The 27783-nt window shown below is 33.9% G+C and overlaps 1 protein-coding gene and 1 long non-coding RNA gene across 4 annotated transcripts; both read left to right on the top strand.

Moving 5' to 3' along the window:
• Positions 1 to 8848: 8848 nt before the first annotated feature.
• Positions 8849 to 12674, top strand: LOC128203624 (tyrosine-protein phosphatase non-receptor type 20-like). 3 transcript variants are annotated; one of them, XM_052905120.1, is made up of 6 exons: positions 8849 to 9232; positions 9988 to 10122; positions 10423 to 10551; positions 10768 to 10925; positions 11222 to 11357; positions 11553 to 12674. In XM_052905120.1, the coding sequence occupies exons 1-6, from the start codon at positions 9191 to 9193 to the stop codon at positions 11649 to 11651; spliced, it is 699 nt and encodes a 232-aa protein (XP_052761080.1). In that variant the 5' UTR covers positions 8849 to 9190; the 3' UTR covers positions 11652 to 12674. The 3 variants fall into 3 exon arrangements, with proteins under 3 accessions (XP_052761080.1, XP_052761081.1, XP_052761079.1); XM_052905121.1 differs by lacking the exon at positions 8849 to 9232 and adding an exon at positions 9692 to 9759 and having other exon boundaries at positions 9988 to 10089; XM_052905119.1 differs by lacking the exon at positions 8849 to 9232 and adding an exon at positions 9692 to 9759.
• Positions 12675 to 13816: 1142 nt separating this feature from the next.
• On the top strand, positions 13817 to 18279 carry LOC128203197 (uncharacterized). The gene is made up of 4 exons (XR_008255892.1): positions 13817 to 14007; positions 15798 to 15999; positions 17168 to 17374; positions 17856 to 18279. It is a non-coding gene; the product is annotated as an uncharacterized LOC128203197 (long non-coding RNA).
• The last annotated feature ends 9504 nt before the right edge of the window (positions 18280 to 27783 follow it).

The following is a 27783-nucleotide window of genomic DNA, read 5'->3' as shown; positions in this document are numbered from 1 at the left end:
TAAATTTATGTCCTTTTATATCAAAATTGTGTTTACACTCATCAGAACATTGGATCTACAAAAATATAACAAAAATAATAAATTGGATAACATGAAATTCAAAAACAAACATTTGGAAAAACAAATTATTATTTAACATAATACCGTTTGGATAACAACCGTTTAAACCGTCTGGTAACATACTTTTTAGTCTTCAAAATGTTGCAACGATATAACCCAAAGGTCGGATTGCCAAACCATTTCGGACACTTTTTTTAAAGCATTTTCTAGAAAGATTATTGTTGTTCTTCACATATTACTGACCGAAAATGTCGCGTATGTCATGCTCAAAGTGTTTGCATGTTGGGGGTGGGGAATGGGGAGAAGGGAAGGGCGACTTTGTACATGTGATATATTCCTTTCTTGTTAGAATGTTTATTATTCAGTTATAGAATTTACATTGTATACTAACACATAATAGCCTTACTCGGTAACTCGATTTTATCTTAAGTGACAACAGAGTGACATCATCCAACTGTTTGTGGCCCAAGTACCAACAATAGGGACACACTAGTCCTGAACTTCAAGTGACATCCGCATTATGGTATTAAGAATTATGATATAGACATGCTTGTTCTGAATTAAACATAAAGTGTTTATTGGCATGCCATGGCGGGCTAGTAGGCATAAGGGGGCTACACTGGTACTCAATTGTACATTACGTGTCATCGCCTTAGTAAGCACACAATATGAACGTACCAGGCACGAACTGAAACTATATTGACCTCATCCTACATTTGGTCGCTCTGATATACATACTTAAGCGATATATTAGTCATGTAATGAGCATCATGTGACATATGCCGACTGGTTATCGTCAAAATAAGCACATATGTAGTAGGGTCAAATCGGACCTAAACCTCACATAGTGGCCTCCTTCTTCTTGTTGTGGCTCCAGAAGATACCTTTTAAACCAGGTTTCACATAGTGAAACCTTGTTATCAGAATGACGAACGTCGTTGTTCGGGAAGGCGGCCGAACGGCCTGCCAGGCGCCAAACATACACACAACAAACATCAAATCAACTTAACTATAAATAACACAGGCTGAAGCTCTTCTGTCAATCATTAAAAAACAGGTTTCGTCTCACTGTGGCGTTTCTTGTGGTATTTGGCATACTGGTTGTCGCTCTCAGAGGAATATAGTGATATTCTAGACCTAAACAAACCGATTAGTGACTTTCGCCTTACGATTGTATACAAGTACAAAAATTCTGAACTGACCATAAAGTAATATCTGCCTACTGGCTGCCGTCTTTAAAGCAGACATCAGTGTTTTTACCTAAACAGGATATATTGGCCTCAACCTAAGAGTTGTGACACTACGAGTTGTCGCACTAGCGACAAACTAGTTCTGTAATGGACATTGTGACCTCCGCTGACTGATTGTCGCTCTCCATTTTAGGGACAGGAATTCTTTTAAATTTCCTCCGCAGTAGGAACCTAGGGACAAACATATTCGTAACTGAACGTTCATCGTCGTGATAATGAGTGATTAATGAGGTAGTATAGTTCAGATATAATGGCATATTTATACAATCTAAATATCAATTAGAATGTATATCTCAAGAAATCAGATCACTCCCTTAACCTGCTATCGAACAATGCTAAGAAGAGACTGGTCAACAACCTGTGAGGATATCTGGATAGGTAACTTCATTTTTAATATATAGATGCTTTTGCTGTCATTTTGATTTACATGTATATAACGTTGTTTTAAGAAAGGATTATTATGACAAGTTATTCGTCCTTTATTTAAAAGGTTTTTTCAACATACATTTATTCTGAACGATCACTCAACCAAAATGTTTGTAACGTGTTACTGACATTTTAATCTTAACGACTAAACATTTTTACGTGACCAATAATTTGCCAACACTATATTTGCCTAAAAATGTTAATTCATCCGAAATCAATCCGAAAGTTTAATTAGTTTCCCAAGGACTTAAATGTTTATAGTGACATTCGCTGACTGGTCGCTGACACATAAAAGATATATGATTGTACCGAACTGAACTGAACTGAATATATAGTGATCTTTGCCATGATTTGGCGCCCAAGTAGATTCATAAACGTCTCTACTTAGCCTGAGCTAAACATTATAACTGTTGTAGGCGATCTACAAAAAAGAGTTTAACGAACTCTGTTTTGGACAAGGCATACTTATTTAAGGATAATGCGAATATTTAGTACATGTGGAAATTAAGTGCCTTTAATCACATTTATATTTAAGATTGTTTCTTGAAACAAAAGATATAAACGTTATTTCGGTTTTAATGTTGTTAAAAGAATGATTTAAATTGTTGTTCATTTATGCCGTATGTATGTATGCATGCGCGCCCCCGATCGTTCAAACTGCATTAATGGACAGAAATCGCATATCACTAAGATGTCGTTACGTCACAAAATCTATGTTTATAAACTGATTATACCATAAAGAAACACATTGTTTCATGAAATCCGCTATTCACCGATCATCATTATCAAATCACTTTTTAATCCTTGGACAAAAAGTAGCAATATTGTCAGGGTTATTGTGTTACAGCTGTAATCTTACGGTATTAATATACATGAAATGCAGCAGCCCGGTAACCTTAAACTCTAAATGTTGTTACAAGGTTATATTATGTTCGTATTGTCCTGATATTTCTATCCTGTGATAGATCCCCTCGGAGATGGGATTCTGCGATGACCTTTATATTATGCAACCGACTAGTATGTTTTGCTTATTTCAGCGATAAATTTTAGTAATCTTAAATCAATACTGCGCTTCAATGACGAGTGATATATTTGTATTCGCTTCTAGTTATACACTTATGTATATATAATAGCATCATAACGGATGGTAACGGTATAATGAACATAACTTTATCGGCATATTCTAGCATGGTACATTCTACTGTTACTGACAATAAATTTTCTGATCCTAAACGATACTTTACTTTTAGGCAAAGGTAAAATATTCATGTCATGCGTATGCAATTATAAAGGCAATTTACTTCTATGTCCTTTAATATTACAATTGTGTTTACAACTCAGAGGAATAATGGATCAACAAAAACAAAAATTAACCGAAAATAAATAAGACAACAACAAATAACAAATGCGATTACAGTAAATATTAAAACCCGTATGCAGAACTGTATTCTTTTTAAACACAGTAAATTTCGGGCAAAAGAAGATTTTGTCATCTGGTAAAATAATATCATGTCTCCCAAAGGTCGCAGCGATGTTACCCTAAAGGTCGGATTGTGTTAAACATAACGGACACTATATAAAATCATTTTCTTGAAAAAGCACTGTTGCTCTTCATATGTTATGAGGAATAAATGTCGCATGTGTCAGGTTCAACGCGGGGGAGGGCAACTACTTCAATTTCAAACATGCAATTTATTCATTTTTTTTGTAATAATGTTTACTATATAGTGACAAAAATACCTGTGTATAACAATACATGACAGCCTAAAGCGTACAGTCGATATTATTTATAATGTTATGTGAAGTGACAAGAATGTGACCTCATCCTACAGTTTGTGGTCCAAGTTGGCAGATAACAGGTCAAATCAAGTTCTAAGTTGTGCATAAAGTGACTCCGGTTTCTGGTTGATGCCATAATATATACCTAATAGGGAAAATAATGTCCCGAACCGAACTGTACTTTGCCATGACAACGCGGCAAAATAGTCAAAATATGGGGACAAACTGGTACTCAGCTGTACATATAGTGTCATCGCCCAATAAGCACATACTAGGAACATACGAGGTATGACCTTAGGCTATTTATGCGATGTTGGGGAGCGGTAAATATTTAGAAAAAAAATTATGCTCTTTCGTTAGAATGTTCATTAAACAGTAATGAATCAATCTCTGTCTATACAATTCATGATTTTCTAAAGTGGACACTCGAGCCTCTTATAACGTTACATCGTGTGACAACAAAGTACTGTTTGTGGTTCAAGAGAGCACATAATAGAAACAAAGTGGCATATCACCTGACTCTATATTGATCTCCGCCTACTGGTTGTCGTCCTGATATAAATATTATAGCGATAAATAGGTCTTGAAAGGAGCCTCAAGTCACCTCTGCTTTCTTGTGTTTGCACTAGTAGACACATATTAGGGACATAATAGGCACGAAGTGAACAGATTATGATTTATGTACATTATCTGAACATATAGTGACCTCTTTCTACTGAGTTTTGACAGCCAATGTAATTGGCCCATTTTTCAAATCCTATATAAGGCGAGTTTTGTAGCCAATCAAAACGGAGGAAACTCATATAAGTCGAGTTTTGTTGATATTGGCAGAGTTTGGTCGATATGGAGCGAGTTCTGGAATATATTGTCTTCAATTATCTGGTATTGGTACCGCAAATGTCTTATAGTAATAGTTAATTAATAATCATATATATGCATGCGCCCTGTTACAATGTTATGGAATAATATATAGAAAATCCCCATTTATGATATAATGTTATTAATTAGGTGATATCATAGTGGCCTAGCATAGTCTGAGGTTAGCTGTATTTGCCTGAGCCCGAAAGGACGAAGACATATACATCTGACCGCGGACAAATAACTGGACCATTATGAAGTCACCTAATTAATTAGTGTAAGTATTTAATTAATTGACTTTTACCATTTTCGTTAAAAACAATCTTATAACTTACCAATTCACATTGAAGCCATATTTATCCCTTATTCATTCATGGTGTCTGCTTATCTAGAAATGACTTTGCTGGATTTTTACATGCATCTTCAAAGTGACATTGCAAATACTTATGAAAAAACTCTGTACATTAATGATTATAAGGAAGCATTTCTTTTCATCTTAATTTCGTAAATCGTTAGCCAAACATCAAATGTTTTACCTTCGTCGTCCATGTTGTCGGTGTGCACAAAATATTCGTAAAATACAAGTGTAATATCAAACCGTACAAAGTGGTTCAATCATTCAATAGGTTCAAGTATTCAAAATAAGTTAATACGATGCACGCAATTTTCAAAACAGTCAGAAAACGGAAAACAAAATGTCTGTTTTAAAAGTGATTTCCAGCATATTTCTCATAATAGACGAGTTTTGAAAGCCAATGAAAATAACCCATATCTCAAATCCTATATTAGGCGAGTTTTGTAGCCAATCAAAACGGAGGAAACTCATATTGACCTAGTTTTGTTGATACTGGCCGATTTTAGTTGAATTGTCTTCAATTGTCTGGTAATGGTACAGCGTTTTCTCTGTATCTCGTCAAATACGTAATAGTTGATTAATAACAACATATTCTAATAAGTGACTTCTAGGGTGACGACCGGTCGGCTAAAGTCACTATGTGTTCGGCTCGGACAAGTATGCTTATTTTTAATGGTGACAATCAGTAAGCGGAGGTTATTATTTTCAGTTCAGAACTATTATGTCGCTATCATTTGCCTACTTGTGCGACAACCAGTAGGCGGAGGGCACTTTTTCCTGTTCAGGACTTCAGTGTCGCGTTTAAGTGCATTCTAGGACGGTAACAAGAAAGCAAAGATCGCTTTATGTTCATTTCAGGATTTATATGTCCTTGTTATGTTAATTTACATTATGAATGCATGCATGTGCTTTAATTTTGATTTACATATATTTCAAATAAAACAAGTATAATCATACTAATACATAATAAGTTATTTGTTATTAATTAAACACTGATTCGACATAATTATATACTGAACTATCACTCAACTAACATTCATAACGGTGTTAAGGTGTTGCCGACGATGCACATCTTCACGACTTTATGTTTTATATCACCAATAAATCGCGAATGCTGTTTGGTCTATAAATTGTTTGTTCGACATATCATTAATCCTTATTTCGACTAAGGATTAACGGTGTATAAATGTGTATATTGGCATCGGCTTACCGATTATTGCCCTAGAAGAAACAAACCCGAGACATGCTAGTACAAATCTGAACTGAACTGAACATCAATGGATATACGCCATGAACTGGCAGCAAAGAATTCTCATAAAACGGACATAGTAAACATCCACTAAACATTAAGTGCTGTAGGCAATCTATATCATTCGAGTTTAAAAGGGATTATCTCACAGATGAAAAAATAGCGAAAAAAAATAAAATTGTCGAAAAATGACATAAACTTGGCATGGATGTGTACAATGCATTTGGAAAAATTAGACCTTTGGGTAACATCGTTGCGACCTTTGGGAGACATTGAAACTTTTCACCAGAAGGTCATATCTTCTTTCGACCTATAGTCATTGTGTGTTTAATAATAAGATATTATATTGCGTACGTGTTTTTATCTACTAATTATGTTATACCAGTTATTATTTGATAAATATGTTTGAGTTTTATTTTGTTTTAGAACCAACGTTCTGATGAAGTGACTACACGCGCTTTGATTCGGATGGAGAAATAAAATTAGCTTTTTTAACTTCCTAGACATGACACCTAATTCATTTTTTACTTAGGAATTGATAATTAAGTATTGTTTGTGGTTACAAACATATTGGGTTGGTAGTCAGGATATACTATTTATATATTCCTTTTTTTATAGGTTTTTACACTGATAGCCAGAAAAAGTCCCATAGTATTTTAGTTCATTTAACATTCATCAACTGTTATTATGCTATTATTTATAAAAAATACTACAGCATAAATGAATAATTGGGATCGTATACGCCTTGGTCACGATATAATGACAATTTCCTTTTTGCTGTTGTTACGTTGTAATTTTCTTAAAATGTTATGTTAAAATTGTCTTTTTATGTCTCATGATATGTAGAATATATCTGTCGACTCAACTTATACAGACTTCCATCGCTTGATTTGACGCGTTTTCTAATTTCAGACTCCAAATAGCCAAAATGTGGCTAAAAACTGTCGTTACAATGTTTCATTTCAAAATTACCCCTTTTTTAACATAAAAAATAAAAAAAAAATACTGAAAAATAATTGTATCAGATATATTGAGCATTGAGTAAGCACTTTAGTCTTCTTTCTTTAGCAGGTTATTTCATTTAAATTGCATAAGACTGACCGAGTACTACTAAAATAACTGAACCCACCATTTCGTTACCAAAATCTGGCTTTATCAATTCAGGGATACAAAATGGCCAAAATTTCTTAGCAATATGGTAATTTGTGAAAATATGACCCTCAATTGGAAGAACTACAACTCATTTATCAATAGCAATAAGAAATTTATACATAATATCTACATTACCAAATTTATCATACGCCTGAGGATGCACCCAAAAATACAGAAAATTTTGTCCCATCCGCAGACGCATGGTTTTTCCCAGCAAGGAATATGCTTAGCATATAACCAACCAGGCAGATTTTGCATTTCCATTCAGTGACCAATATCTGATTGTAATTCGTAAATATGAAGCTCAACATGTCAATGTCCCATTCGTAGACACCATGTCTCATCCGTAGACACACATAAAGTGCTCAGAATTTGAATATATATTAAGCAAAAAGAACCACTTTCCTTTGACAGAAATGTAGCACATATTCAAAACTAGGCCATGGATTACCAAAAAACAACTCATTACCTTTGTATTTTCATTTTTCCACTTCTATATGTTGCTAAAAACATTGAAATTCATGCCTTAACTTATTTTTTTTGTATAGTGTGTATTTTGGGGAATTAAAATAAGTAGCCAAAAGATTTTTAACTGAAATATTATCAATCAAAATAGTTAGTTGAAACTTGTCAGCGTTATCGCGCTTATTTGACTGTTAGGTTGTTAAACGTATATTTCGCGTGTCGTCTCCATGGTATTATTATATCAAGCTCAGTGGATACACTTAAGTTTGTTGCCTTTATGTCTTAAATATAAAGATTTTATTAGATCGTGATATTTGATAATTTTGATAATATAATATTAAGTCGAAGTCAAAGTCAATATAGAAACTCAAGTGTTTAGTTTAGGAGATCATTTTTTTGTTATGCTCTAAGACATAATGGCCATTGTAGGTAGAAATGAACATAATGCATGTATGCTAAACGTAATACCCCCACAATAATTTTTCATAAACAGATGTAGAGCAACAGTATGGAAATACTAATAAATGCTAAAAAATAGTTTCCAAAGCATTGGAATAATTCGACCTTTGGGAAACATCGTTGCGACCATTGGGAGACATTGAAAATTTTCAGCAGAAGGTCATATCTTCTTTCGACTAATAGTCATAGTCATATCCCAGTTATTATTTGAAAAAAATATGTTAGGTTTCTTTCGACTAATAGGCATGATGTGTTTAAGGGGACTGTCTCACAGATGAAAAAATAGCGAATTTTTTTTTAAAACTGTCGAAAAATGACATTAACTTGGCATCGATGTGTACAATGCATTGAAACTTAATTATTGAAGTAGCACATAGTTAACAATTAATTTAAAATTAGCAGCTATTTCGTATTTTTCCATTAAAAACATACTGCGCCTGAGTAAACATATATTGGCCTGCTTGTACCGGTTGTGCCCTCATGTGCACATCTAGTGAATCAGCCTACTAGTTGTCTCCCTGTTCGGTACAAATAAAGACAAACCAGACCTGATTTGATCACATATTAATTAATGACAGCCGCCTACTGGTTGTCGTCCAGGTAGGCATTCAATAAGGACATATATGCGTCCTGAACTGAACAAAGAATTATATCCGCCTACTTGTTACCGCGCTAGAAGACACAGTATACGGATATACTAGGCTTGAAATAAACAGATTGTTGAAAATAAATATAGTTATTACAAGGTACTAGGTTGAACATATGCTTTTTTCTACCACTTGTAGAGAAATTTAGCACAGCTTCGTGTAAGTTGAAATTAATCATGATCGGGTCCGTTCAAGTGGTAGAAAAAAGCATATGCAGCCCTCGAGCCAAAAATAATTTTGTTTGAGGTTTGTATCTATACCACCAGACCACTCGTTACTTTCTGTCAGAATAACACCAATAGTTGATGCATCACTTGTAGTTAGTATATTACTTGCATTCATTCATTGTCCTTCACAGTGCCACACAACAAGCAAGATAACTATTTTAGAATTGCTATTTTAGAGTCAATACAAGTATCTTCACCAAGCCTTGGTCCATACATTGACTCTTGATTGTCCGTTGATAAGAAGAGAACACTTCAGTGAATATATGGAGAAATCAAGTAAACAGACGATACAGAAGCAGTTTGAGGTACAAATATTCTTAAAATATCGAATGTGAATAGTATGAATTGACTTTGTATATAATGCGTTATCATTATTTAAACATAATATTGCATTTGGAAATATACTTTAGAAAATGGAATTGAGTCATGAGTACAAGTCGGATAAGGATTTAAAAGCCATTGCAATGAATCGGCTGCTAACAAAAAAGAACAGAAAACACGCGGATATACCAGGTACACCGAGTATTTCGACAACTTTACTATCTCACTGAGATGTATACTGTAAACATCAAAATCAATTATTCAAAAAATTAAACTCAGTAATAAAGAGTTAACTTGTTAGCCTTTCTATAAATTCAGATAAATATTTTGAAACTCTTTTTATTCGCGATAACATGTTATATTAACCAAGCTTAGTCCCTTGCAGTCTTCCTAATGTTTATATAATGTATATGTTTGGTTCTGTGTATTGTTAGGTAATCCCAACAGACCGCATCTTAATATGTTTTTGAAAACAGGCGAATCTAATTACATCAATGCGATATACATCAACGTAAGTGTAAACTTTGCATGACATGATAGTTTGCTTTAAATTTATCGCTCGATGACAGTTGTCCAGTCCATTAAATGTAAAATGATAAGACAAGGTAAGCTATAGAGACAAGCCCAGAAATAAAAAACAACTAAATAATACCTGTATAGAGACTTAAGACAAAGGCCTATACATCTAAGCGAGGAAAACAAAACCCTACAGTGATGTTGTGACGAATCTCTTTTTTAGAGTTTAAAAACAAAAGACCGCTTCTTGGTTGCGCAAACACCTATGCCGACCACAATTGCTGATTTCATTGCACTTGCTGTTCAAGAAACCTGTTCCTGTATCGTTAGTATGGAGGCACACTTGGAAAAGGATAAGGTAAAAAGTGGACCGGCAAGATATTTTAATCATGAATTAAGATTTGTATTTTTACACTAACCCTTAAGTGGAGTTTACATTGAGTTTTATTTTATTATTACAATTTTTATACAAAACATGACGTCGCATTATGGGATAACATCTTCAAATATATTGTATTAGTCATAGTAATCATTAACGGCATGCTTGTAGGAATTCTACAAATTGAAATAGTATTTTCCGTAGCATATCACCACTTATTATACCCTGTAAATATCGCATTTCGATCTAAAAGTATGGTTACTTTTATCGTTTAAAAAGGGGATTGGCTTGTACTTTCCTGGTGACAATCAGACAATGAAGAAGGGTAAGGTTTCTGTACGAACCACCACAGATCAAAGTACAAGCCACTGTGTGAAAAGCAAAGTGCATTTCGTACTGGAAGGAAAAGTAAGATTTAAGACATTTTGATTGCGCACACATTTAAAAAAATATATAATTCTCTCTTTTGATTGTAAATATACTTCGAAAACAAATTCGTATTTTTTAATGAATTAAATGTTAACAACACCAATAGCCGCAAACAACAGCAACACTCATTTATTAATTGGCACAATTGCAACAAAATAATTGTGTATAAAAAAGTATGTTTTCATTGGAGCATAGACCAAGAAAGATGTGACGATTCCACACTATGAATATTTGGAATGGGATACAAAACACAATGTTCAGAAGTCTCCAGAACTCTTTGTTGCCTTCATCAAAGAGGTTGAAGACGCATCTAAAGCATCTCACTTGAAGGGACCGATACTGTTGCACTGTCTGTACGTTCAAACTTTGCTTGAGCCCCCATTCGAATTTAGTTGTTTTTTTCTTAGTGAAATTATTAACAATACATTCGTAATTTGTTTTCTCATTGGATAATAAAGATATTTCGTAAATCGAATTTCGTGTGTGTGTGGTGATGTTCATTCTAATCTCAACCATGCAATAAACGAACATTGTTAATTAAACATCGAAAACATATTGCAAAGAAAATATTCGGAGGGTTAAAATAAAGCATGTATGTTTCTACTTTTTAAGACACTTTTCCTAACACGATATATAACTTTTGTGATAGAAACGGTGCTGGAAAGAGCGGCCTTTTTTGTGTTGTCTCGACATTACTTGAACAACTGAGTGATGATAATGAAGTCTGCGTGGTCAATGCGGTGCAGAAAGTCAGAACTAGAAGACCGCTCGTTATTCCAAATAAGGTAAATATAAAAACACTTCTTCAAACAGATGTTTCATATTGCATGGAAGAAAAATCTGCTTTGTAATGGGTTTGTATCCCAATTATACAATTGAAACCACAATGAAAAACGAAGAAGGAAGAAAATTAACAATGAGTCTCTTAAGAGGCACAAGGTTAATTCGTATTGCATTATTGTACGAGTCTGATCTTTCAGGAACAGTTTTTCTTCTGCTACGAATGTGTTCTCCATTCCGTGAACGCAGCAGATAACGCTGTGTATTACAACATAAGTGGAAATATCCAGAGGGAATGAACGATTCGACCATCTCGGAACAATGGCACACGTAGGGTTACCATTGACACGAAGACATGAATATACATACATTTACTAGGCATATGATGAAATATTAAGTCATGCTTTTCACAAGGTGAAGACATGATGACAATTATTTCAACGGCCTTTTATTGCATCACCTTTATGCAGAACACGAGTATTTCACCTGCCAATATAAACATAAACATTGCATTGTAAATCTCCTTGTAATTAGTTGCATGTTGTTATGCTTGTTTTAATTTTACCATGGTGTATACTCTTTAGTTTTTTTTTAATGAGTTGAATATTTGAACTTTTTTGACATATTAAATAATTGAACTGTACATAACTTTTATTATTATTTTACTATAGATATAATTATATTCCATTTTGTTTGCGTTGCCCTTATACATTTAGCTTTGAATACACATTATATTTGAAATTTGAATAACAATGTCATAACGATTTATTTTTTAATAATTTCTGTAATAAATCGAGCTTAAAAGTATGATTGTAGGTGTTATAAGCGTTAATAAGAGCACTTATTTTTAATTTTCGTAAGTGTTTTCTTTTTAAACAGGAAATGTCTTTAGTTTTATGAGCAGATTGGCACGAATTTTATTTATATATTTAGCATTTTATTAAACATATACACCTGCGTATTTCTGGTGTGTAGTACTGTTGCTTAGCATCTCATATAAATTTGTATAGAAGCCTTTTTTATTTTTGGAAAATATATTATTCACCTGATATCCTTCATTTTCATAAATTTGCATTAGCCCAAATCATGAACTAGAAATGATTTGTATAATTAAATAACCGATATATAGACAGTCATAGATGACGCCAAATATATATCATATTCACTAGGGTTTTCTCATAACTCTGACCAAAATAAAGAATATCAGTTTTCTTTTCATATTTTCCAAAATGAAACGGGAACTAATTAATCAGATTAATAAACCTGATCATGACAAAGCATGCCATTCAAATAATAAATTCACTGTTTGTGAGGTTTGGTTCTTAATGTTCTTTTCATATTCATTTTTGGTTCCCAACTTAAACGTGAACCATTTAATTTGAAAAAAAATCTGGTTTGGTTCCATTTTTTTTTCACCATCTTATTTGTTCGTGAATTAAAACGGGAATCAATCCATTGACTTTTCCGGAATCAAATGTCTACTTGTTGTCAAAGTTAACTTGACAACGTTATCAGAATATTGCCATACATTTCGATTGTGTTATGGCCTAGTATGTTGATTTTCCAATTCGGCGATTTGGGACAACTAGGATCAATTTTCGATACAATTTTTCGAATTTATTTATACACTTGTCAATTTCTTTTGTATTTACATAATAAGTGTATATTCACTGATATGCTTGATCAACTTCACACCATTTGAGCATTTCATTTGTATTTCAGTTTTTCCAATAAACGTTATCTTCCTGTGTTATGTTTTAATTACATTGAAGATAAAATTGTAAAGCAAACCAACAACTATTCACAGTTGAATATGTTTTTAGACTGTCGGCTGCAAGCCGACAGTCTTTAGAGAGCGGTATTTCAGAAACGCGACTAGTCGCCTGACACGACATATTGAACATGAATATATTAATACACACCACCTGCGTAGCAACAGAACTACTAACGTGAATGTGGGGCGTCAAGTACCTACTTATGTGTATTTAACGCGTTATTGCCTTTTTTATGACAAACATTGCGTGTTACTCTTGGTATAGTTGTACCGTTGCAATTTGGTGAGTTTTATTGAACAAAATAATGAAAAATAATGAAAGTATAGCATTTACATACGATGTCATTTTACCCTACATCCAATAGTAAGCTACACCACATGTTTGCACCCCGTGTGACGTCACACATATCCCGACATTCAAGACTGACCCGGCAAACCCCGGCAAAGAACTTATTTTATGAATGAAAGCTATTAAGAAATAAATCATACGCGGTTAAAGAGTTCATGTCATGTAATATTTTGTGAAATAGCTTTTATGTTTCAAATGATTTTTTTCAGCAGCAATCGAACTATTGTATTTGTTTGAGTAAATTATTTGGATTATACCTATCACAGTGTGTCAACGTTATGCCTATTGTTATTTTGGACTATAGGGTGTAGTTTTTAAAGTCATACACAATATGGCGGCGATAATGCGGAAATGAAATTGAATGTTACTTCGAACACGTTCTTCTACAAAATAACCGACCTGTATTTAGTGCTATTGCTTTAACATCAATCGAAGCAAAAATGGCATCAATGTATGCGTCTAAAAATGTTAAATTTAGATGGAGACAATCCAGAAATGAGCTGCCAGGAAGTGATCGATTTCGGACACGAAGGTACATGTACATTAGTCTGAAATAATAGACGTGTTATACGGGATTCTTCCAATCCCTAACGTCTAAACGGTTTTGTGCAAAAAGCGGGGGTGTTTGAAAAATATTGAAATTTTATTAAGTGAAGTATTTTATGGTTGAAATGGATAATAAAGTAAAGATTTATATTCATATTTTAAGATGGAAGTGCAAAGCTATTTTGCAAAAAAAAACAAGCATTTAATGCATTAAAACACATTATTTACCTTTTCATTAAAAGGTAAGTTGACTGATACAGACAACAATTATGCCAAGTGGTTAACTTGACCCAGTCGTAATAATTCGGCCACCTCCGACAAGCTTCGAGATAATACAATCGTAACAACTCGGCCTTGGCTGAACAATCTGAACACCTCAGCCAGTATCCAACAGGGATTGACTATCTCGAAGCTTACCGAAGATGGCGAGTTGTTACAATTGATGGCCGAAATGTTCCAATTGTTTTAAAATTGTGAACTGCAGCCTTGCAGGTGCCCTTCATGTATATATTCTTATGTTTTGACAGAATGAAATGAAAAAAACCCCATCAAACTCATAATTATTTGCTTGATATTACTTTTTGGTTACGGAATTTATATAAAATAACATTATCTGGTAATATTTCTTGTTTTTATGATATGTTATAGATGCAATATGCTTTAACCGGGAATCCCGATCGGAATAACTACCCACTTTTCGTACAAAACAATTTGTACGTGAAGGATTTACTGTATCAAAAATCGTAAAAAAATCTGTCAACGTACAATTATTTGGACTAGAAGGTACATCTAGCTGATCTACATCTCTTAGTCTAAATATTTGTACGTTGATGGACTCTTTTTACGATTAAAAAAAAATGTATATATATATATATATATATATATATATATATATATATATATATGGCAAATCCTTCACTACAACATCTTCATGTTACTTTCAATTCAGAGTTGATTATTCACTAAAATTATTTTGCAGTTTTAATTGTTGTTTAACCTGAAACGTCTCAACCATCAAAAAAGAACATATATGTGCTTCAATAGTCTAAAAGAATAGACGTGTTATATGGGATTCTTCCAATCCCTTACGTCTAATCGGGTTTGTGCAAAACAGGGTGGGGGTTGAAAGATATTGAAATCGTAGTTAGATAAGTATTATATGTTTGAAATATAGATATTAAAGGTTTATATTCGTATTTTAGTTATTACCATGTAAGTGCAAAGATTTTTTTCACAAAACAAGCATTTAATGCATTAAAAAACACAACCATTTTACATCTATTTAAATCTATGCACCGCAGCCTAATGCAGGTGATCTTCATGTATAACAGTTTATATCATTATGTTTTGACAGTATGAAATGAAGAAAAACACTCATCAAACTCATAATAATTCGTCAGCTTTTATTTTTTGTGTACATAACTCATATTTTAGATATATATAATTATCTGATCCGGAATCCCAATCGGAATAGCTACCCACTTTTGGTACAAAAAAATTATATGTGAAGGATATGCCATTTCAAAATTTGTAAAAAGATCAGTTAAGTTACTATTGTTTGGACTAGTGCTTCCAAGTGTTTGATTTATTGTCTCTATAATGTATAATGCACCTGTCAATTGAAGAGCCAAGCTGGGAGCTGCCTAAAAATCAGTTACTCAGTTTGACAGATCTCCATGCAAGTGTTCACATGGTCATGGAACCCATCATCCAGAAGTAAACAATTATGATTTTTTTATTAAATATTACAGGCCATGTTCTTTTGTAAACTTTCAGATTGAGAAGTGCCTGGATACAAGGCTAGTATTGTTAACATCATCTGATACAATCAACTGGAACAAAGCTGAAATGGCTGCCTGACCTGACTTAAAAATTGGATGGCAGTACATCAGACTAGAAGATTACAAGTATTGAGGTGGACAAAATGAAACCTGAGCCTATCAAAGCTGACAGATTGCACAAGAACACATAAATGCAGGTATTTACTGAGATACTGTAATTATTTTTTGAAACTTCTCATTCATTTAGGAAGTTCAGTTGAAACAGAGTTGGCAAAAAAATGAACAAAGGTATATACATTTTGAATTCTAATTCAAATGAGAACTTTACTGGCCAGCACAGAATGGTAAAATGCTAGTTTACCAATATAAATGTGCCTGGTTCGAATCAGTAAAGCTGATGAATGTACTGGTTGTGTAGCCAGGATGTGAGTAGGTCTGCACTTGGCTGATAATGCATATCATATGTTTAAGCTGCACTCTCACAGATTGTGTTTTACCAACTCTTTTTTATTTCTTGGTCTTGTAATGAATTATTTTATGCGAATTTCTGAACACTGGACATAACAGACAACTGGAAAAAGGGGATCGCTGCTTTCTTATATTAATTCAGTCAAAAAAGACAACTGAAAATATTGGAACGCTGTTTTCTTATTTTAATACGGTCAAAAGATGATGTTCTGTGCCAAAAATCTCATTATTAGTAAAGCGTTAGTAATGCTTTTAACCATAAAACCAATAGTTACAAATGTAAATATAAAAAACATGATCTTATCTTTTGTCCGCATACTTATTTCATCAGTTTTCATACTGCTTTTCATTGGCTTATTCCAAGCCAAAAAGTAAAAGAAGTTGTCAAAACCTTCAATCTGTGACTAAGAGTTGCAGCACTCTTACAGATTGAACGTATTGACTACTTTATTGATTTTTTGTCTTGGAACGGGCCAATTTATGTGAAAATGCATGTTAACCATTCATATAAGATTGCTGACAATAAATTTGTCAGAAAATGTTTATATTTAAGTTCAAAATGTTTTATGCATTTTTCTTAAACCGTTAGTAACGCTTTAAGCCATAAAACCTTTGTTTTCGACCTGAAATATGGGGGTCTGCAATCTAATATTTTGTCAGTAGTCTTATATCACTGGTTTGCAGATATTTTAGCAAAAAAAATAGGTCAATCCAAGACAAAAAATACAAAAGTTGTAAAAACAGTAAATCTGTGAGAGTGCAGCTTTAAATGACTAAATGTTTTGATTTGGCTCAATTTTCACCTAAAATCTTATAGTTTTGTGGCATCTAAATGGTTTGTTTTTAACAACATTACATGTGCATATGTATATATTTGTTCTTAAATTTGTAATTTAGATTGGAAGATTCATTCTCTGGAAAGTAGAAAAGGGCATGTTACATACTGTTATCACTGCCATGACAGAAACCATATTGAGGAGCTGGTCCACCTGTAGGAAGAATTGCGCTTTTGGTTGGAGCAGCACTATTACCCAGCCATACACCAGCACTTAGTTTGTCATAGGGAGCATTTCTGAGCAGTTATGGAGACCACTAACTATGCAGGTATGTCATAATCAAAATCTTGGTTTATATATTTTTTTATAATTTAGCATCTGTTGAGAAGAAATTTATTTCTGGATTGAAGGCAATACACTATAGATTGATGCCCAAAAATATATTTCTTATTTTAATGCATTATCATGTCTAACTCATTTGACTTAAATGGTCAAAGCAAAAGAAATGCAAATGATTAATCTGCAGATATACAAATGTAAGCTTTTTTAACTGGGGAAATTGTTGCCACTTGTCTATTAATTAAAGAACACATTTATAATTAATCATGTTTAATCTGTACACAAATCATATGCCTTCTTTGTTTTAACCATCAATGTCAAAGAGTCCAGCATGATAATGCATTAAATTGAAAAAAAAATGCATTAATTTACATGAACTCTTTAAAACAAAGACATTTCCTAAATCCAATAAAAAATAATTGAATATTGATGCAGAGTTCAGTTAGAATATAATATAACTTTTTTTGCAGTTGTTGCAGTGAAATTTGCACCAGTGTGTTTTCTGTGGAGATAAAGAGATGGTGTCCAGCAATGAAGACCCAACTCAAGATCTGACCTTGTAAGGCCAATATGAAATAACTGTGTGGGAAAATGGGAAAAACCTGCAGTCAGGAATGCACGGAAATCATCAAAAGAACAGTGTTAAATTAATCTTGAATAACTTGACATTTATTTTGTTTGACATATTTATTCATGGTGCAGTGAAAACATTCTTTTTTTCTCATGGTTATTTAAATTTAGAATTGATAGGAGGGAACATCACTATGTAGTTTCATGTTCATAGTCAGATCAAAACCCATGTACATGCCCAAATGAGCATTCGAAAATATCAAAATGGTACTTGTTGTATGTAGTGTAAGTTAATTAACATAATAAACAAAAATATTTAATCAATTTCAATTTATTATGCCCCTTTCAAAGAAGAGGAGTATATTGCTTTGCACATGTTGACCACTACGTCCGTCTGTCTGACAGTAGACCAAAGCTTTTCCGGGTGATAACTCGACAATTCCTAGACCTATTGTCAAACTTGACATGAAAGTTTGGTTTAACCAGTAGATGACCCCTTTTGATTTTAGGGGTAATATGGTCAAAGGTCACAGTGACCTTGAACAGGAAGGTGTCAAATCATACATCTGACTGATAAGTTGACAATGCCTGCACCTATGGCCCTCAAACTCAACATGGAGGCTAAGTCTGACTATTAGAAGATCCTATTGATTTAAGGGGTCATTGGGTCAAAAGTCAAGGTCACAGTGACTTTGAATGCTGAAAGCTTGTACTAATAATGACTGGACAAAGCCTGCACCCATGGCCCTTGAACAACTTGACTTGAGGGGTTGGGCCTGACCAGTAGGTGAGCCCTATTGATTTGTCACAGACCATTGAACGCAAAAAAGCTTGCCTGTGTGACAACTCGACAAAGTCTGCACCCATGGCCTTCAAACTTGAAATTTAGGTTTGGGGTGACCAGCAGATGACCCCTTTGCATTTGGAGGTCAAGGTCACATCTCCAATATTGGTCATTAAAACTATGTCATTTACTTATTCCCTGCTGCTAAGAGGATACATGTTTATCAGCAAATATCAGCCATCATCTGAATATGAGTGAAAACTGTACCAACTACCCTCATACTTTGAATAGCATAATCTTAAAACTGCCTCAAAGGCATCTTTTGTCAATGAAAAACCAGCTGTCATTTCGGTCCATGCATATTTCATTCAATTGTCCAGATATTCTTGACAACATGGCCCTAATTAATGCTGCAGGTTTGAAATTTAAGACATTAGTTTTTTTTCTTCAGCACCATGCAGATTTATTAACACTTTTATAATAAAAACAAACTAGAAAACAAATTTTAAAGATATTAGTTTTTTTCATGGTATGATGCCACAGCACCATGCAGATTTGTTTTCACTTTTATATCAAAGAATATAACTCGAGCACAAATTTTGTAGATATGTGGACTCTGTTGATAAAAGTTCTGGGAGGCATTTTTAGGCTTGAAAGAGCATCATTTTAAAGTTATATTTTTATTATGTCCCTTGAATATTGGGTATAGTTTGTATTGTATTTGCATTTTAAAGACATAGGCTTCAACAGACCCTAATGAAATGAAGGAATGTAATTGCTTACTGAAACTGTTATAAGCGACGTCATAAATTGAAGCAATTTTAACATAATGAATATGCATTTAACTAATTTAAAGCGGTTCAAAATTAGGAAATTTGAATTCAGAATCTTGTAGGCCATTGGATACATGATTAAGTAGGGCCAATATATTTGTGCTTATTATAATCACATTTATCCTTCTTCATCTACCTTAAAGAGTGTTCATCATTTGTATGAAATCATTTGATCACGTTTCATTTGAAAGAACTTTGCGGTAGTGTTTGCTTGCTTCAGTTATGTCACCGACAGTCTTGCAGCGCTTTCAGCGCTTTGATTCTATTAAGCAGTTCCTCTAAGAATAATCCGAGTATCGGGACGATCACCAGAAATTGAAAAAAATAACATCTAAAACAACCCCTTTAATTGAAACATTTTGGCATTAGCAAAACGAATAAATGTTCGTTCTATTGCTCTTCCCGCCTTCAACTGAACAATTTATTGGAAAGGTTGAACAATGTTCATGCAAGGCTAACCACAAATCACTCTGTTAACACACACGTATGAACAGAGACGCCCGCGGGCATTAAGGCATTGTTTAAATACAATTGAGATGAGTATGCGTTCAGATACTTTAAGTTTATATATATATTCTATTTAAACATTACTCCAGTTCTTTGTTAAATGAATTTGTGCATTATTTTAATTTGATGGTTTATAGCTGAAGCTTGCAATGTCGATCATTGACAGCAATGTTTGTTACATTGAAAACTCTACTTGTACCTTTTGAAGTAAGGTTTTGAAAAAATAATAAAAAAATGCCTGTTTTGACTAAACTTTATCAGGCCCAATTCAATGTTGATCTATGTTACTTGACGAACGAACGAGTGTTGTCATCTACATGAAAAGCTGGCTGTGTGATTGTTCTTTCCGAGAATTATGCGCCTTTCCCCATTATATACTTTGAAACATATATATACTATTTCAAAGATCAAAAGTGAGATGACAAAATGGCATAAAGAAATTGATTTTTTTTCTATAACGGAGTTACCGCGACTGCAACAATGACATGTCTCAAATAAATTCTATGTAGCCTCGACGTCTGTCATGAAGAATTATAATTTTACTATTGAAGAATAATGTAAAGAAGATAGTAATAAATTGTCAAACGGAACTAATTTAAATGTAAATAGATTGATTTCTGCTATTGTAAAGAATAAACATTTAACTGTTATCATCTATGAACATTATATAATAATAAATAAGTTATTTACTGCACAAGACATATGTCCGTTGTTGATTTAAAGTTGAAGGGTCACAATTAGGGGGTTGTTTGGGTTTATCTTGATAAATAATATATAACATTGCCTGTTATGCAGACGCTGCTGCATTCGTTCGTCACTGATATAAAACTTATTATGTCTCATTTATAGACGATACTAAATTGAAATGCTTAATGTATCCTAAATGTATTTACGTTTTTATATCTGTCTTAATTTGCTTAAAGTTGTACGTTCAGCGAGAATTTTGGTTATAAAACACAAAAATAACACAACTGTCGTGAAAAGGCATCTGTATTCTGTATTCTGTATCTTTCCTCCAACGTTGGAGAACCGTGTTTTACCACGTATGGTTTATCACCGTCACCAATGTTTAAACCAATTATTTACGCATCACTGGTATATGTACACCCGCACTGTACACGTCACAACACTACCTATGTAATAGTGTACAGTCGGTTAGCAGAGCCATTAACACCGCCTAAGGCCGCGTATTGTCTGTATCTCTCAGTATGAAGACAGTATAGAAGTCTTCTGATTTGGTACTCTAGGTCTGCTAATCTCTGTATGTCATCTTCAGTAGGTCTAGTTAGTAGGTGGGAGCAGTCAATTAAGTATCTTACTCTCTCGATTTGGTTCAAGGTCTGCCACTGACCATCTTTCTTTGCACACTTATTAAATTCTATTATAATGTCATTGATTATGGGCTTTCTAACTGTTTGTAGGTTGATACATTCTAATATAAAGTGTTCCAGCGTCTCACTAGATTCATTACATAGTTGACATGTGGGATTCACAGAATTCTGGTTGAAGTTTGCTTTCGTACTTTGAAGGATATATGTTCCCACAAGTAGTTTTAGTTTCACTGGTATGCGGGTAATGTCTCTTGTTGATTTGGTTTTTATTCTTAGTATAGGATGTGTATGTCCAGGTTGATAGAATTGAAAGTTCATGTGTTGTAGACTTTTGTAATGTACTGCAGTTGTTAAGATTTGTTCTTTCCACTTGTAGTTAACTACATTTTTTACTTTGTTTTTCCATACGACACGTTTAAATGGGTTGGATATTACTGAAGTAATGTCATCAAGATCATAAAACCACAGTAGTCTCCTGATTTCAATGAACCAACTATTGCTTTTTCCGTCTTTCACAATTGTCTGTCTTTAAACGAGGGTTTTTTCTATAGAGTTGTCATCTTGTAGGCAGATGTTGTTTAGTAATGTTAATGCTTTTTTATGTATTTGAGCTTCTACAGGTAGGACTCCAGATATAATATATATCGCTGCATCCGTTGTGTTGTTTGGCAAGAATAGTAATTGTTTTATACTTTTTTTCTGAAACACTTCTAATTTTTCCATAGCACATTTCCCTGGTAGAATAACTTCTAAACCATAAGTCAGTATTGGTAGTACATAAAGGTTGAATAGATGTAAACGGGTTTGAGGGTCAGTTCTTTGATAACCATGCAACTCATCTGAGAATAGTTTATACAGTGTTTTTCTGGCCTTTGTTATGTTATTGTCAGTAGACTGGGCTTTTGTAGATGTACGTTTAATTCCAAGATGGGTTGTAGAGTCAACAGTTTTTATCACATTTTCATTAATTGTATAGGTTCCATTTTCAACATTACTAGCACTCTTTGTAGTTGGTGTAATATGTAAATGTAAATGTTCTGTTTTTTTGGGTTGAAGATGGTATCTTTCTTGCTTTGCAAAGTTTTCAGCTATGTCAATCAGGATTTGAGTTTCTTTCTTCACTGTAGAGTTCAATGTAATATCGTCCGCACAGGCTGTGGCATTGCATCTTGTTGTTCCAATTTTACAACCAATCTCCTTGTCTTGTAGTCTGTTCAGTAAAGGGTTCACAAAATTTTTATATAAATCAGCACTGAGTACTCCACCTTGTCTCACCCCTTGTAGTACAGGAAATTGTTCAGATCTATTGCCTTGCCACTGCACTATACTTGCTGTATTTTCATGAATATTCTTAAGTAAAGTCCAATGCATATCTTGAATTCCCATATGATAGATTCTTCTGAGTAAGTGTTTATGGTCAACTACATCAAATGCTGATTTGGCATCCAACAATATTATGTCTACGTTTTCTTTGTTGTCCTTACATTCTCTAATTATTTCTTCTAATACTAATGAAGCATGAAGTGGAGATGTGTTCTTTGTAAATCCTCTTTGGTATGGGTTTTGCTTGTCTATTATGGTATCATTGATTCTATGTTTTATCACAGATTCAATAATTTTCTCAATGACTGGCAAGACTGTTATTCCACGGTAGTTTGTAACGTCTTGACACTTTCCTTTGTTTTTGAATACAGGAGTGAGAATTCCAACTTTAAGAAGGTCCGGGATTTGGCCAGTTTGAAATATTCTATTCATAATTTCTAATATTTTCTCTCTTAACAGTGGACCGCCATATTTTATATTTTCAATTGTCATTCCAAAAATATCATCAGCTTTCCCTGTGTTAATTGAGTTAATAGCTTCATCTAATTCTGGTTCAGTTACAGGCTCTACCTCTGTATCAAGAACTATGTCATCCATCAGTGAAACTTCATTAATAACTTGTTGATGATAATCACTGTCATATTCATCAGAATTTGTTAAATCTGCTAGTGCACTAAAGTGTTCGTGGAAACCAGAGATGATATTCTCTTGACTTTCAAGCTCTTTTCCATTCACATTTAATTTTTCTAGTACATTATGTTTTCTCTTCTGAGAGTTGACCAGTTTATAGAAGAGTTTCTTATCATTAATCTTTGTATCCATTATTCTTTCACGTTCATAATCTTTGCGTCTGGCATGCTCTATTCTACATTTACTACGAAATTCTTTCTTTTTTACTTTCATTGTTGTGTGTGATAGATTTCCATTTTCAGTTGGTTTTCCAGCATCTTTCCATTCTTTGTATGAACATCTAAGTGCATTCAGAGAATTTGCTATGTCATGGTTCCATACTCTTAATTTTGGTTTCGCCTTCATACTGCGTGGTTTCCTAGAAAAAGTTTGCATAGAGTCATTAATAATTTGGAATTATCTGTTTGGTGTTCTCAGTTATCGAAGAGATGTCGGCTGTTTCTGTGACTCTTAGGTGTTGTATTTTTTCATTGATCAGATTCTGATATGTTTCCTTGTCAATCTTTTCCCAGTTTATTCTCCTTTTATATAAAGTAGTCACTTGTTTGGTACACTGTTTCTTGAATGAACATTTCAGTGACATGCTAATAGGGTAATGATCCGATAGGTTTTCTGGTATATCACTCAGGACTATTTTGATACTATAGTTATTGTTTGCGATAGGTTTTAGAAAGTAATCAATCTCCGAACATTCTACACCGGTTGACAATACATAGGTTTTACCACTAACATCAAAGCACAAAGAATATTGTTCAATAAATGATTTGATCAGTAGAGTTCTTTTGTCCGATTTACATTCATTTTTCGATAGATCAACGTTCATGTCACCACCTATTAATATTTCATGTGTGGATTTATATTTTTCACAGATATCATAGAGATACTCAAGTGTTTCTGCATATTCTAAGTCTGATTTCTTTGAACCTCGAGAAGGCATATAAACAGATACTATCAAGATATTATGAGATAACGATTTGAATTCAATACACTGTATTCGTTCGTTTCCGTCTTTAATGGTGTTTAATAGATGGTCAATGGATTTGTCCCATATAACAGCTACGCCTCCATAACCTCTTGGTAATTGATAGGGTAAAATAGGGTCATCATTATCAGCTCCTTTTCCGATGTAATTAAAGTTTTTATCAATTTCTCCTAGCAGGTTAATATTATTTTCGAATAACCAGGTTTCTTGTAGCAGTAGGATTTGATTACGTTTCATTATCTGACATATCGCTTCGGTGTTTGTTTTTACATTTTTGCAATTGAATGAGCAAATATTTAAAGTCTCTATCGATGTAGACGTGTTCCCGGTGACAGGGTCCTTTCTTCGTCTAAAAAAGAGGAGTCATCAGGGGTCCTTTGTGTACTGTTTGGGGATCCACTTTGCTCGTCTATAGGCTCTTTACCTTTGTCTTTTGGTGATTGGACAGTTGTTCTTGGACTGCATTGCTCGTCATTGGTAGCGTTTTGGGTTAGGGTGGTTCTCTCAGTCTGGTTTTCTGGTAAATTAGTAATTATCTCTTTTTCCGGCCGGGTTTGGTTACTGGCTCTACTATGCCAGGGTTTGTCTGTTCTTCTGGTAGGTAATTGCTGCCTTTTACTGTGGTTTTTGTAGAAAATACTTGGACCAGCTAGGGCTAGATGAAGCTTGTTTTTTGTACTGTAACATCTCCTAAAGTAGGGTGTTGAATAACTTGAGTATCGTCACATCCTCGGGCTCCTTGTGTAAGTTCATTTTCAGGGACGTTGTCAATATTTTGTACATTCTTGTATTTTTCCGTGGAGCTGTTACTACCTTGTTTTTCCGTCGCTATGGTCACTTTCGTAATTTCACAGTCAGGACTAGGGATACAGGTTTCCGGTGTTTTTTGGTCTAAGATCTCTAGCTGCTTATCAACTTGCTTCAGTATGAATGATGTAACTCTGTCATGTATGGATTGAAGTAACTTGCTATCATCTGAATGGTGATCAATATTGTCTTTTTTGTTTGTAGGCAAGCTGTGTGTTGAGTTGCTATTTACTTTTGTTTCTAGCATGTCTATTCTTTTCTCATACGTTTTAAGGGTTCTGTTCAGTTCTTCGTTTTGTGATTCTAATTTTTGTATGTATTTTTCTAATTTTGCTGTATAGTCCATTCTTTTCGTTAATTTCTTTTTCTCTAATTTTTAACTGGTTTTCAAGTTTCTTAAGATTTACTTCTTTCTGTCTCAGTTGTTGTCCATTTTCTTCAGGATTCTTCATAGTCACCTCAGTTTGTGTATCTTTGGATTTCATCAATGTATGACACTGTGTGTCTAAGACGAGGTCTATAGTTGGGTTTTGACTAGTAATGGCTGCTTGCTCTCCAAGTCCTAGGCATGCAGGGCATATAGCTGAGTGTTCAATGTCGGCAAGGCATCTCTCATGGTAAATCTCGTTGCACACATCGCACACATCTTCTTCATCTATTACTTCCTTATCACAAACTAGCAAATGACTGTATCTTTTGTTGTTTCTTCACTTAGTAGATTTTGTACTATTGATTTTGATTCAACCTTTTTTTGTGGAATATTGATTTTTTTGGACTTAGGGTTCTTGTTTTTGGTTGGACGGATAATTGAAGCTACCTGGGTACAGAGCCCACACTGGAAGTTGCAGTTAGAGTCCGATTCAATTTTTCTAATGTCCGGTTCAGTTAGTCCTGCGCATCTGTAATGGATCCAATGCTCAGATGTCGAACATAACACACTTCTTGTTAGACAGTTTTTTTGACATTTAATACATGAGATGTCTTCATTGTTTTTTGCATTTGGTTTTACACATTTCGGTCGGCTATTGTCGCTATTTTCTTGAATTTTCACATTCTGCATTTTTTGAATCTCTTCTATGAATATCTGGTTTAGTTTGTCTGTATTAATTCTTTGCCCATCTATTTTTGCACTACAACATACTTCATAGATTTGATCGAGATCTTCATTGATAAATATATTTTGCTGTTTTCCGTTTACTAAAATTCTACTGGTTGTGTTGTAAATGTTCAGGGTATATTTGTTATTTACACGTATGGTGAATTGAACTATATTATTTCCTCCTCTGTCAGTAGATTGTTCGATTGTCACTTCGCTTGAATCTTTCTTTCTGTAATACACAAGCGTAGCAGCTTTCAAAAGTTCGAATGTTGCAGTGTCAGCCGTCATGACAATCCCCCCATTTGTGTGCTCGATTTTTACATTATCGGTTCTCTTTGCAGCGTGAAGTTTTTTCAGTAATGCTTTATCTACATTGAGATCGTAGTTGGTACCTCCAATTGTTGTGTATACTTCAGTATCTACATTCTTATGAGACTGATTTAGCTTGCTTAAAAGTTGCGAACTGCTCTGTCTAGTTAGAGCCATTATAATATTTGGGTTTGTGGAATACACAGGAAAATGTTCATAAAATGTTCATTAAAATGTTATGTAAAAGATATCACTATAAAACACTCATGTAAGATCTAGTAAGTATCCATATTAAAACATGAATAAATAAAGGTAATTAAAAGCAGGTATAAGAAATACAGAGTAATAGAAGCTGTATTTGATAAGAGTTCCAATCTGCTATAGATAAATCAAGTGGCTTAGTTGGTGAAATTTATTTTCCAAGATGGCGTCTCCGCCACGATATTTCGTGGGATACTCTCGGTACTGTCTTCACTCTATCTGCACCTCATTAACATGGGAATGTGAAAATAACATACAGCGGCTGCTAGGTAAATTGTCTAAAAAGTTAAGCACAATATAATAGTTCAGTTCTAGGAACAGTCTGAAAATTTCGTTGTTTCTACAGTTTTTGTCTTGACAATATTCATAAATTGTGGGTTTCTATACTCAGATACTCAATACCCGGCGCATACACAATTGTTTAGGCTCCGCTAACCGACTATAATCAACTTATCTTGTATTTAATTTCAGTGAAGAAAACTTATTTCCAAGATGGCGCCACCGCCATGGAAATTCGTGGGCGCCCACGTTACGCTGTATTCAGTTTTTCCTGTTCCTCAATAGAAATTATGCCATTTCCAGTACACCAGTTGCTAAATAAAAGATTAGTTTAAAAGTTTATCACAATAAAACAGTTCAGGTTAACGATACCACTCCTTTTAAAATCAGATTTCTTCCACCGATATTTTCACGTCTTCCCTTCACCACCACCACCGGAATATCCTTATTTTAGCGTTGTGCGAAATTTCGTCTCTAGATTCCACTCCGATGGCCTGATATTAACACGATTTTCAGACCATATTTATTTTTTGGTGGTTACCAAAAAATCCGCTATGGCCTACTCGGAGTTATTCCGAGCAGATCCGAAAGCCTACGAAAGTAAACGGAGCACAAGCACGTGA

The sequence above is a fragment of the Mya arenaria genome, chromosome 9 (genome assembly GCF_026914265.1).
Source record: "Mya arenaria isolate MELC-2E11 chromosome 9, ASM2691426v1".
Classification (NCBI taxonomy): domain Eukaryota; kingdom Metazoa; phylum Mollusca; class Bivalvia; order Myida; family Myidae; genus Mya; species Mya arenaria.
This window is presented reverse-complemented; position numbering and strand designations above follow the sequence as displayed.